Consider the following 13,070-nt stretch of genomic DNA (forward strand, 5'->3'; position numbering starts at 1 on the left):
CATCTGACGTCACAGGTCAACGACCTTTAGTCACAGAGCACCAGTTGGCCTGATGATGCGTCCTGGATTGTATGTGAAATATCGCTATTGAATAAACAAGTCCAATAGAAACGATTTATTTACTTCCTTGTATTAATACTATATAGAACGCTGTACACATTTACTGTAATTGAACTAATTTAAATATTTATCATATACCTATTTTTTCAGCCTACGGGTAGGTCTAATACAGTAAACTTTTCTTTAAATGGTCCTCATATACACACCAAACGTCGGATCGTGACCAGAATTTAAACACTTCTTTATTAAAACATGACAAACTATTATGGAAAGCGTCATTTTCAACCATTGATTCAATAAAGAGATATTTGGGTCTGGGTCCTAATGGCCCTCACATGCACCCCAGTATTTGTATCGTCACCAGCACTTCACAATTTCTTCCTTGTTACTTGATTAAAACTTTCACGAAGGTTTCGAACATATCATTTGATTATTTTTTGAAATATCTGGTCTGGGACGTTTTTCCTTTGAGTGGTCCTCATGCACACCCCAATACGCCGGTTGGTCACCAAAATGGTTTACGAAGAATCTGAAGTTTACTGCACAGTTTGGACTTCGTAAGAACGCGTTAACACAATCTTCACCCTAACAATAAAAATATGTGATTTAAAATGATGGAACATATCATTCATTATCTAAATTTACTTTATATGGATGATATAATAGGTCTAAATTTAACACCCCCGTCGTATTTCATTTACTGAGTAAACATGATCTGAAGACGTATTATTAGTGTGCGGTTACCGTGGTGAATAAAACCGTTTACACTTAGAATATTGTAAGAGTTATTGAAGACTAGTCCATTTAGGACGTGGCAAGCATCATGGTTTCTTTAACCTTCAACGCTCTAACGTTTTCTTGTATCATATCGTTAGTTTACTCTCAATCTCCACACGTAACTACTACATTGGGAAAAGTTGCAGGAAAGACAATTCTTTTCTCAGAAGATTCGTACATAGGTGTCAATAAGTATATCGATGTCTACAAGGGTATTCCATACGCCGAGCCCCCAGTCGGTAATTTGCGCTTTGAGAATCCGCGCCCAAAAGAGCCTTGGATGGGAACCCTGAACGCGACGGAATATAGTCCAATGTGCATCCAGTCCAGTGGCGGTGAAGATGATTGCTTGTACTTAAACATCTTTGTACCCCAATCTAAGGTAAGGAGTCCTTGATTCGGTGTTCAGTTATTATTTTAGTAGGGTAGAATTAATTTTAGCTAGAAATCAATTCAGGAAATAAACTTGAATTCCCAATGTATGATGTGTTTATGTTCTGAGTAAGAGGTACAAAATCAGCAAAATTCCATTCATTTATGAGTTACATTAAATAACAGCATAGCTTTGAAATATAATAGTATGTTTACTGTAGATTATTATACATTGTGTTTACCAACATATTATTTGTTTAATACCTCATAGTTTTCATTACTATTTTATTATCCTTTAGCCACATAACGCATCTGTCATGTTCTTCATTCATGGAGGGTCCTTCCTGACAGGCACTGCCTCAACAGACGTGTACTCTGGGGTGGTATTAGCTGCCATCGGCGACGTCATTGTGGTAACCATCAATTACAGGCTCAACATTTATGGTTTTCTAACAACAGGTACGGTCGAACTATATTCATACATTAACATGCTAACTATATTGTTTGAAATAGAGGTTATCGGTTTCGAGCTACATTTGATTTGCTAATTACAGGGTATAGGCAAGGTTAAAAGTCCTTGGTACAGGCTTACATTATTATGCGAAGAAGATAATAAATTATTCTAATACTTTATATTATAAGTATCATTCTGAGATTTAAGTATTTAATCTTATGACAACAATAATGTTTTTAGATTATGGATATCCTAGAAAAAATCTCTTAAGGAATTCCGGTTACTGGCCTGTATAGAGAATAGTGAAGGTGAACATATACCTCTAAATATAACTCCGCTGCAATGTCTATTTTTCCCCGCAGGAGACGATGAATATCCCGGCAACGTTGGACTACTCGACCAGCTTGAGGCTTTGAAATGGGTGAACCAAAACATTGGAGGTAAACAAACTTATTGTTGAAAACAAAAACAAACAAAAAATAATTCCAAAAACTGCTAACAATACACATTTATGATAATTCAAGAAATAACATTTTATCAAAATTGACCTTTTCATATTATTTCTTAATAATAATTATTTCATATTCAACATCATGCATTCGTCAGTTATATGATAAAACTAGAGTGTTTTTTGGACAGCGGCGTAGGGAGGTGGTGACGGGCCCTAGTGCAAGATATTGTAATTGAGTGCATTTAGTCGGGGTACTTTTAAGTGTCCTGATCGGATCCAAAGACAGAGCCTTCTGATGGTTTTCATCTGATGAAAGCCATCAGTAAACAAACATTACGCTATTTACAGCAGAAATACCTTTTAACTATTTGAAAACAAATATTTTAAAGGATATTCAGCACATTCTACTTCGTTTAGGATCGACTGGGTATTTCATAAGCATAATATTGACAATTTAATAGAACAATCAGCGACCTACTTGCAGTGAACCATAAATACAAACGTATTCATGAAATATGATCACCAATGTACGGTATTTAAACAAACTTTAAACAAAATGAAAACTTTCAATAAATTCAAAAGATACGAAGCTGCCTCATGGCATTTGAACTTTTGGAAATACTTACGCGATGGAAAAGAACATTTAGTATTAGGCCTATATATTATTATTAACTTCATCTTAAATTTTAAGAATTTGTGTTTGTTTGGAGTCATTGGTCTTATTCGACTGGTTCATTTCGTTGAGTACGAATTTTGAGTTGAGTATTATTTTCATTCGACTGGTTCGTAAAATAGATTTTGTTGACAACGAAAATTAACGTAACCAGAATGCGTCAATCAGAGTTAAGTTATGCACGTGACCAAAAAAAATATGGCCGATCGGTTAGTTTAGCTACAAAATTTGCGTTAACATAATTTAGATTAAATTTCAGAAAATATAACTTACAATACCCACATTGAAATAATTGTAGGCTAACAGAATTAAAAAACTGGATGAAAACATTTTTTTACGAAAAACCCATACTGCCACAATCCGAAGCAGCCTTCATAATGCAGCGCGTATCGCGGTATACTATGCAGCCATTTTGTTTTGTCGCGTATTTACCAGTTTTCTATTCGATTGGTCGTCTTTGTTAAGTAGGATTTTACCACTGCGCAGGTGGGCGTGGTTTAACGAAGAACGACCAGTCGAATACGGCCATTGCGTCTACATATTTACGATCCCGTCGTGTCCGTATGCAAGTAGGCCGCCATGCCACATTATAATTTCATTTCACTGCTTGATTATTTCTCTTCTATTAAGCTATGCTACAGTCGTCGTCTCTTCAGTTTTCAACATTAAACGTTTGTACTTGTAAAACGCGTACAGTACGGTACATTTTCACATGTCGAGGCGTTTGATCACCGCCAGACGAAGCTGAAATTTTCTGTTTTGGGCCTTATTTAAACTCGGACTGAATTTCAAATTTGTCTCTCAAATAATATTCAAGCAATATTGTCATAATCAACCACAATAAAGTATTTCCTCTCTTTATCGAATAGCATTGCTCAGTGTAGTAATATAGGTCTAGTGCATCCTAGTATAGGTAAGTGTGCATATAATACTGGTGGAAAAACTATATTATAAGAAAACACCAAGCAACACAAAACAAGTACAATAAGCTTACACAGTTAAGTGAGCTTTAGGTACCGTATGCTTTGAATATAGGCCTATATTGACAATGGTTTTTAGTTAGTTTCAGTCGACCAGAGTCACGCGACGTAACAAGGAAATACATTTTCACAATCTCTTATTTTGACGTGTTCTATATAAATTTATACATATATACACTTTTTTACATATTTTATATTAACACTGAGGCTGAAATTGCTTAAAAATTAAGAACAAAACAAGAACAAATTGAGGCTGAGGTAAAATGTCAAATGAGATTTTTATTTTAAAAATCTAGAAAAACCAAAAAAATTATATCTGCACCTTATGTGCAGTAGGTGCAACTATGTAATACCCTCTATAATACAGTACAGTAGGTGTCATTTGGGGCCATTTATACCAGGGCCTTTTTTCTGGGCCATTTTTTCTTGCCTTTTTTTGAGAGGCCATTTTTACCGGGGCCACTGTCACCGATGTACAATAATACTTTTGTATGTGTGTAAATTAAGAACATTTTGAGTCTGAAATCTGCCAAAAAAATAAGAACACTGAGCCTGGGCAAAATACTAGTTCTTAAATTAAAAATAAATTTAGATCAGAGGTGAGATAACATGTGTCTGTTTACTTTTTACACCCCTCTCCCTATAGGCCAGGTTAATAATGAAAATCATAATTTTCTTATTCTATCGCTAGTATCCATGGTTCGTTTTTGGCTCCCACTTTGGTGTTTGTAGCGATCTTGGAACATACTGGGGCAATAAATTATTTTCATGTCGGATTGTCGAAATAAGTTACAGATAGGCCTATGATTAAAAAAGCTTACCACGTTCCGAAAAGTGTAACAGTGGTGGTATTTTTGTCGGCGTGCTGCATTTGCCTAACACGAAACACATTTTAAGAGGAGCCTGTGTGGAAGGGTGACAAGAGAGAAGACGGTTCCCCAAGTAACTTAAATGTGTTTCATTTATTTATACAGGAGTGACCTTTTGACCTTTTTCTTTCTGGGACCTCCTGCAAATATCTAGCGCTCCCCCCACCCCCACCCACAGCCTCGCTAAAGACGGCATTTTTCGCGAATATTCATAAATCCAGCTTCAATTACTTTTTCTTGCTGTATCACATAGCATTGATGTGACTATTTTTGCCTTGATGTTTTAAAAATTGTATCATTTTTTGCAAATATTGAAATAATAATGTAATGTTGATACCAGTAACACGTTTGTTTCTGAACGTAATATTTTGTAGAATTTACACTGTTCAAAAATTAATTGTTGTTACATTACACAGCATTTGGAGGTGATCCATCACGTGTGACGATCTTCGGTGAAAGTGCTGGATCGGCCATGGTAGATTATCATCTCCTCTCAAAGCAAAGTTGGGATTATTTTAGCCAAGCGATTTTAGAGGTATGTATGATTGATTGATAAATGCTACTGATGCTACTACTACTGCTCTTCTACTGCTACTGCTGCTATTGCTACTACTACTGCTACTGCTGCATTTGCTGCTGGCAGCGGCGGCGGCGGTGGTGGTGGTAGTGCTAGCAGTAGTACCGGTAGTATTTTTTATTAATAGTAATGAATGTTATTATTATACAGTGATATAAATAATTATTATCCTATGAAAGATTTTATATACTATAATATATGTTATGTATCAACCTTTTCCTAAAAATAATGTGTATTCACATTTGAGTCAAAACAGCAGACAAACATTTCTATAGATGAAATTTTTTGTTCTATGCCAACTTTGTCAGTGTCCTTAATTTGCCAGCATACATACATTGGATTATAAATTTCAGAGTGGAACTGCTCTTTGTGATTGGGCTTATACAGAACGGGAAGAATCCAAAAATTTAGCAATCACCATTGGTGAGAAAGTAGGCTGTGAATTTACGGATAGCAATGCATTTGTAGAATGCATGAAAGGTGTCGATCCTGGAGCTGTTGTAGATGCTTCTGTTGGGGTAAGATAATTGTGATTTAATTATGTTTTCATGTAACCAAAATAGACAATATTCTTGTAGAAGTATAAGACCTATTAATGCCATGGCATTCATTACAATATTTTAGGTGTTCGGCCAGTTGCAACTGGTTTTAAAATTTAAAATTTGCCTTTGTACGGTATATAGTATGTATTTGTCTTTTTGAGCCAATCAACTCAAATTTATTGTTATATTTAGTATGAAGAAACAGTATCAAATTCAAACAAAGTGGTCTAATGAATATGTTGTTAATAATGCTAATAATTACACACTATAGAAAAAAGTGTGGTTGGTTCAATTAATTTATTATACAATGTAAATCATCAATGTATTAAAAGAATAAAATAAAGAAAACTATACTTCTAACAAATTGCCTAATCGGGTATTTTGGCAAATACATTCATTTACTAAATAAATAGGCTGTATTCCTGTAAACCTGTAATTTTCAAATAATTTTAATATTTTTTTATGCTAATAGATAACTATTTATCCGGGGCCCGTAGTAGACGGAATATTTATTGAAAGAAGTCCAGAGATTCTGATACAAAATGAAGAGTTTAAAACTGATACAAACATCATCATTGGAACAAATAAGGATGAAGGAACATCTTTCTACTTTAACCTACCAGACTACCTATCACCAGATACTCCTAAAGTTTCCAAATCCGAGTTCCTTTATCTTATTCCAGTGATTTTTGTTCCAATTGAAGAAGCATCAAATCCTCTTATTTTGGACTCTATATATTTCGAATACACCGACTGGTCTCAAGCAGACGACCCTGAAGCTAACTTTTTCGATTCAAGTGTTCGATTGGCCACAGATTTTCAGTTTGTCTGTCCAAGTGACGCAGTACAGCGCGCGCATGCCTCAGTTGGTAACAAAGTGTATGCTTATGTGATGTCTCATACTCCGGAAGTTTCGATATTTGGTCTCGATTTTGACTGGCTTGGAGCTAGTCATGCCGAAGAACTTTCATTTGTGTTCGGGTTGCCTTTTCTTAATGGAACACCTATCTACTCTTTAGAACAGCCGTCTGACATTGACCGCAATTTGTCGGTGGAGTTTATGAGATACTGGACCAACTTTGCAAACACAGGGTAAGTTTTCTTAACATTTAAAACGTCTAAACAACTGTAAACTATTCAACATAAACTTTCAACTACTTTACTTCTAATTATGCTGTTAGAGATCCAAACACCAGAGGGCGCGAGGCATCAACCCCTTCCTTCGATAGGGATCTTACCTTCTGGCCAGAGTTTACTATTCCTGAACTTAACTACCTCGATATTAATCCGATGTCGTCATCTGAACGAGCTTATCGAGCCGACAAGTGTGCCTTCTGGAGCACGTATGAACCAAAACTCAAACAATTTGCAGGTATGCTATATGAATAGACCAACATCCATGTGCTGAACGTTGGAGTGTTTCTTGCAAAGTTATATTTTGTTGTAAATGTTGTCTGCTTAATTTGTATTTTTATTTTTACTGTCATTATTTAGGCTTGTACAAAGTTATATTTTGCTCATAAACATTTTTTAAGTTGATTGTTTTTATTGTAAATTTTCTCGAAGCATTCCGTTTATATTTAAATGTTCAATTAAAATCCTTTCTCAATCAAACTACTCCACATTCTGCTTTCTGCCAATAATTTTGCGTGTTAAAAATATTTTGTTGATGGTTTCAATATTTTTTTTTTATATTTCCCATAATTTTAAATTTATTACTGTTCAAAGATCATATAATCAGTTATACTCTAAACTTCACTTTGTAAAAATATGGTAGGCCTATAACATATAACAAAAATGTTCAAAGTACTCTAGTACTAATTGAATATTCCTAATTATTGCTGTGTAGAAAGTGCGTCACAGTATTCAGATTTATATGAATTTATTTGTATTGTTAAAAATATTATTCAGTTTTCATTAATTATTTTAGCTGACATGTCCGAAACAGAAGAATTATGGAGGAACGATTACTACAGCTGGAAGTTTAATGACCTACCTGAATGGCAGAAGGCTTTCAATGATTACAAAGCAAACAAAGTCTGCACCTAAAGGATACAAAAACTTTAAATAATATGTAGGTCTGTGCCTAAATTTGAGAATATATTTAAAGGAAGACTGCGAATCAAAATACTTACATACAAATACTATAGTTATTAATACAAATTGTTGTAATATTAACGTACTAACAACACCACATGTATCGTACGGTGGATTTTTATTTGGTAATAGAGACTAGACTTAATAGGAATGTGTTAATATATCACATCGAGTAAGCAATAGGCCTATTAGTGTTTTATAAACAGTGGTTCAACATTTAGTGATTTTACATTATTATAACTATTATTATTATTATTATTATTATTATTATTATTATTATTTATTAATATCGTTAAAGCTTATCATCCTTTAAAAGGGCAATAACCTATCAATTATGATTTTGGGAATAAAAAATGTTCACCATTGACTAACATAAAGTATGAACCAACGTACACGTTGTTAAACCTGTTTATATTTTATTGATGTTTCACGGTACCGTATGTAATAATAACTCACCTTTGAGTAATTGTGTCGTAATTACTTTCCAAAAAGAGAAGTAAAAGTGAATGTGAACATACAATTAAACTATGAACGTACAATTTCCTATGTAAAGCAGTGGTTAATAATATGATTTTTAGTCAATCATGAATTTGAGCAAGTTCTTCATTTATTGTTTGGCAAATTGCATCGTCATTGTTTGATGCATAATATATGATAGCATCATCTGCAAACATACTTAATTTACATTTCTTTAAAACCCCGTACCAACATGCAAGAGATTACGATAATATTATCGATATAATCTAACTTAGGCCTATCATTTTCACTTTTACTTTCACTTATAATATCTCATACCAGCATCACCACTTTTACATATTAGATTTATAACTACATTTCTCTGTAATGCGGACATTTCTTTGTTGTTGAGGCACTCAATCAAAATATTACATAACCTCTCTCAAATCTCTGGACAAAAATGCTTATAAAAGCAGTTATACCGTCTGTTCCAGGCGCTTTATTACTTTTCATATTAAACACAGCTTGTTTACACTCATCAATTGTAATTATATTTTCACAATAAACTTTTTGTTCCTTTGTACACTCGGACATACTTTTTTCATTAAGTTGGTGCATTTTTTCTATATTTAATAACTTACCAGTCTGAACTCACTTCAACAATACTTGTATATCGAAATAATAGTGAATTTTCGTTCCGGGAGTTGAGAAGAGTACCGTAGTATCCTGTGTCACAGTGCCCTAAAACTCACATGGTTTAAGTTGTCGAAAGTTTGTTTTTTTTTAAATCAAGTGCTTTTGTAAAATCAGGAAAAGATATAGTTTTGCTTAAGCCTCAATATTAGTTTGACCATGGAGGAATTAATTTCTGAATGGTTTGACGCAGCTGACGGTGCACCATTGTCATGTCGAATTTTTGGATCGACTTCTTTTTCTATATATTTAAACAAAACAAAGAATAATCCGACGCAGCGGTGACAAAAAATGAAAAAAAGAAAAACAAAATATGTAAATGTAAACATCTTTGTATATGTAAACATCTTGGATCGACTTGTTAGATGATCTGATTTTATTTGTTGTCAAAAGATATTACGAACTTTTAAGGTGGTCGCTTACGGGAGGAAAATCATAAGAAAAATCCAAGTCAAAAAGTGGTCGCAGCCACTGGCAGGAAGTGTTGGCTTGCGAAAGGTATATAATGCGCTTATTAAATAATAAGAACAAACGGGACCATAGTGGACGTTAATGGCTAAGATTGTTACGGGAGGTGGTCGCACAAGGAGGTTTAATTGTATTATACCAGGGAAAAGTTAATTTATACTCTTCCAATTATACCATAACACTGTAATAAATTACAGCATTTTCATTTGCTACCTCGATCCGGGTGACCAGAGAGTTACCATGATTGTAACAAAATGTTTTTTATTTTAACTTTTATTACTGTAGACACAAAATTAGAGATAGATGACACGGCGTGTGTGCAGGGTTTGAGGCAAGGGTCACTCAGTTACTTTACTCGGAATCCTTAATAAAAGGAGGATGGCTTACATTCCATATACATTAATATATATATTTTTAACATTACCGATCATTTAGTACTATTAATCAGGATTTTTAAAAATTTTTATTAACTAAAATTAAAGTTATGGAATGATATGTTTACAGTTAGTCTTATATCATTCGTCATCAATGCATTGTCAGTCAAAATTTCATCTTAACATTGTAAGCTTAATATAAGTTGTAAGCCTATTAAAGACTTGAAAGATATTATTAATATATTATTCTCCTGAAGACAATTGAAGGAACTCAATCGAAACGTCAAGACATTCTCAAACAACAACAGTTCTTTTCAGATCTATCTACATGGTATACTGCAAGCATTAATATATATTATTAATATGCCTACACAATTGTTTTAAGACAATGCCAGATTTCAACCGGAAGTGTATTCGTACGTAGCTAGTGATGCTATTAAAAATACGACTGTAAGGTTAATTTCGAGTTTAGTGACCAGGTAAAATATCCACTTTTTAAGTCGATGTTTAATGCTTAATTTAGTATAGACGAGAATATACGTAAGGACATTTTGAATGCCCAAAACGTCCAAGTTTATATATTTACCAAGTAGACAGAAGAGGTAGACTTGTGTTTCATAAGCAATCTCCATGAGCAAAGGTCAAGCTTTATTATATACCGTCTACAAACAGTTTGTAGGCCTAGTTTATAAATAGTTATTTAACACTAAGTACAGTATTCGTTTACACATTATACCCCGTGGCTTGCAGCTATGCATTCCAAAATGTTCACAACCATTACGCTTTCCTGCATCATTGCATTAGTTTACGGTCAATCTCCACACGTAATTACAACGTTGGGAGAAGTTGAAGGAAAGACGATTCTTTTTTCTGAAGATTCATACATAGGTGTCAATAAGTATATCGATGTATACAAGGGTATTCCATACGCCGAGCCCCCAGTTGGTAGTCTGCGCTTTGAGAAGCCGAGCCCAAAAGAACATTGGATAGGTACCTTGAACGCGACAGATTATAGTCCACCGTGCATCCAGCCTGTAGATGCAAATCCGTATACAGTTGCGGGTAAGATTGCTTGTACTTAAACATATTTGTTCCCCAATCTAAGGTAAAGAATCCTCGATTCTGTGTAAATATTTTGTCATATAATTATTTTTTATTAAATAGTATGTTGTATAATTAGGCCTATGCGATATTGTTTTTACCAACATATTATTTGTTTAATGCTTCATAGATTTATTATTACTATTTTATCATTATTATTTAGCCACATAACGCATCTGTCATGTTATTCATTCACGGAGGAGGCTTCCTGACAGGCACTGCCTCAACAGACGATTACTCTGGGGTGGTATTAGCTGCCACCGGTGACGTCATTGTGGTAACCATCAATTACAGGCTCAACTTTTATGGTTTTCTTACAACAGGTACGGACGAAATATGTTCATATTTAAATACCTTTTTCAATATAAAAATCATTTATCCAGCAAAGCAATCTTCTATTTACAGATTAAAATAGGAAGATGTAGGGTAATTCTTGATACTCCTGTATAATATAATAATAATAATAATAATAATTATTATTATTATTATTATTATTATTATTTTGACAATTACAGATTAAAGTAGGAAGATAATAAATTAGGTAGGGTAATTCTTGATAGGCCTGTATAATATAATTGTTATGTTTAAAATTTGTCAATATAATGATTGTGACAACTGAGTTTGGATTGCCGTGCTGAACAAAAAAAAACTCTATAACAGACTAGCGACGTAATAGCCTAAGTGTTAATAACGGACTTTAATGGACTTTCTGGACATTATATAAATCGACATATTGTTATTAGGCATACAGTATTATTATTATTATTATTATTATTAATATTATTATTATTAGGCCTAATGCTAGGAACATTATAAGCAAGTGGTTGCAGCCGTTCGTGCACTTGTTTTATAAAGAATTGATCACTGCAATTCTTTGTACTCTGAGTTGTCTGTAACAGATTCTCTAAAATACAGAAGTTGCAGAATTTTGCTGCACGTTTAATTTTTAACATCCGATCCTCTCATACTCACACATCACATCTTCTCCGTGAACTTCACGGTGTATTTCATATTAATGGTCCTTGCATTCAAAGCATTGTCTGGCCTATGCCCGCAATATATCTCTGACTTTTTACTTGTACGTAAAAAGAAAATTCGTACCAGATCAGCTTTGAACGTTAATTTTCATGAACCTATATTTAACAAGCGTATTGGTAACAAATCTTTTCCGTGAGAGGTGCAACTCATCTAGAATAACCTTCCAGTGCACATTCGATCTTCACCATTGTGGCTGTCTTTAGGTCCAACTTAAAAACTCACCTCTTTAATTAATTATCTTCATTTTTATTTTTATTTCATTTATTGTTGCATTATTTATTTATGATTCTGAATTTTGTCACTGTTTCTTTTGATTTGTTTACTTGTTCTGTGCTTGGGTTAGCTTGACTGCCTGTGGGTTGTGAGGTGCCTAAATATGTGGGGTGCAGCGCTTCGTATCTGCAAAAAAAAAAGGCGCTTTATAAAGTACGGTACCTGATTGGATTGGATTGGATTGGATTGGAAGTCTCAAACGAATTCTTAATTCTGATTGGATGTTATTGTCCAATGCAATCCGGAAATATAATAACATCCAATAAGAATTAAGAATTTGTTAAAGATTTTATAGCAGGCCAGAATCTAAAAGAGGTTTGTTCGACCGAACCTAATTTCAGAGAGATCAACCTCTGAAAAACAATTCTCCTTACATAAGAAATTAAAAAATAATCAAAATAATGCTTCATCTCCAAGGTGCACCTGATCCCCAAATGAGCACTCTTCTGGACTTTACATGTACACATGACGCCAATCTCCCAACTTCTGGGGCTCTCAATAAAACCCCCTTAGGCTTGAAAAGTTATGGTTACAGCCTGTCATGATATATAATATATCTGAACTATAATTAAACTCAAAGCTCTTCAACACAATCATTATTTAGTGTGATTATAAATAGAATAATATTGTCTTATCTTAACCCTAACGATTGTTTCCCCTACAGGAGATGATGACTATCCTGGCAACGTAGGACTGTTCGATCAGCTCGAGGCTTTAAAATGGGTGAACAAAAACATTGGAGGTAAACAATGCTTATCAATAATATTTTAAAAACTAACCTGCCAGCGTTTAATAATATAATATAATTATATATA

At 33.8% G+C, this 13,070-nt stretch overlaps 2 protein-coding genes across 2 annotated transcripts in view; both read left to right on the forward strand.

The window, feature by feature from the left end:
* Positions 1-817: 817 nt before the first annotated feature.
* LOC117120803 (cholinesterase 2-like) lies at positions 818-8,441 on the forward strand. The gene is made up of 8 exons (XM_033265883.1): positions 818-1,219; positions 1,509-1,668; positions 2,026-2,103; positions 5,053-5,171; positions 5,567-5,731; positions 6,228-6,847; positions 6,937-7,127; positions 7,686-8,441. The coding sequence occupies exons 1-8, from the start codon at positions 884-886 to the stop codon at positions 7,802-7,804; spliced, it is 1,788 nt and encodes a 595-aa protein (XP_033121774.1). The 5' UTR covers positions 818-883; the 3' UTR covers positions 7,805-8,441.
* A 2,316-nt stretch (positions 8,442-10,757) lies between these two features.
* The window catches only part of LOC117120806 (cholinesterase-like), a gene marked incomplete at its 3' end in the record, with an annotated part of 6,346 nt that continues 4,033 nt past the window's right edge, over positions 10,758-13,070 (forward strand). Inside the window, exons 1-3 of the mRNA XM_033265885.1 lie at positions 10,758-10,905; positions 11,108-11,267; positions 12,920-12,997. Coding sequence (XP_033121776.1) covers positions 10,882-10,905; positions 11,108-11,267; positions 12,920-12,997 — 262 coding nt within the window. The remainder of the gene's footprint in view (positions 10,906-11,107; positions 11,268-12,919; positions 12,998-13,070) is intronic.

Source organism: Anneissia japonica, unplaced genomic scaffold, assembly GCF_011630105.1.
Source record: "Anneissia japonica isolate Jap-2015-1 unplaced genomic scaffold, ASM1163010v1 scaffold8356_len68927_cov204, whole genome shotgun sequence".
Lineage (NCBI taxonomy): Eukaryota > Metazoa > Echinodermata > Crinoidea > Comatulida > Comatulidae > Anneissia > Anneissia japonica.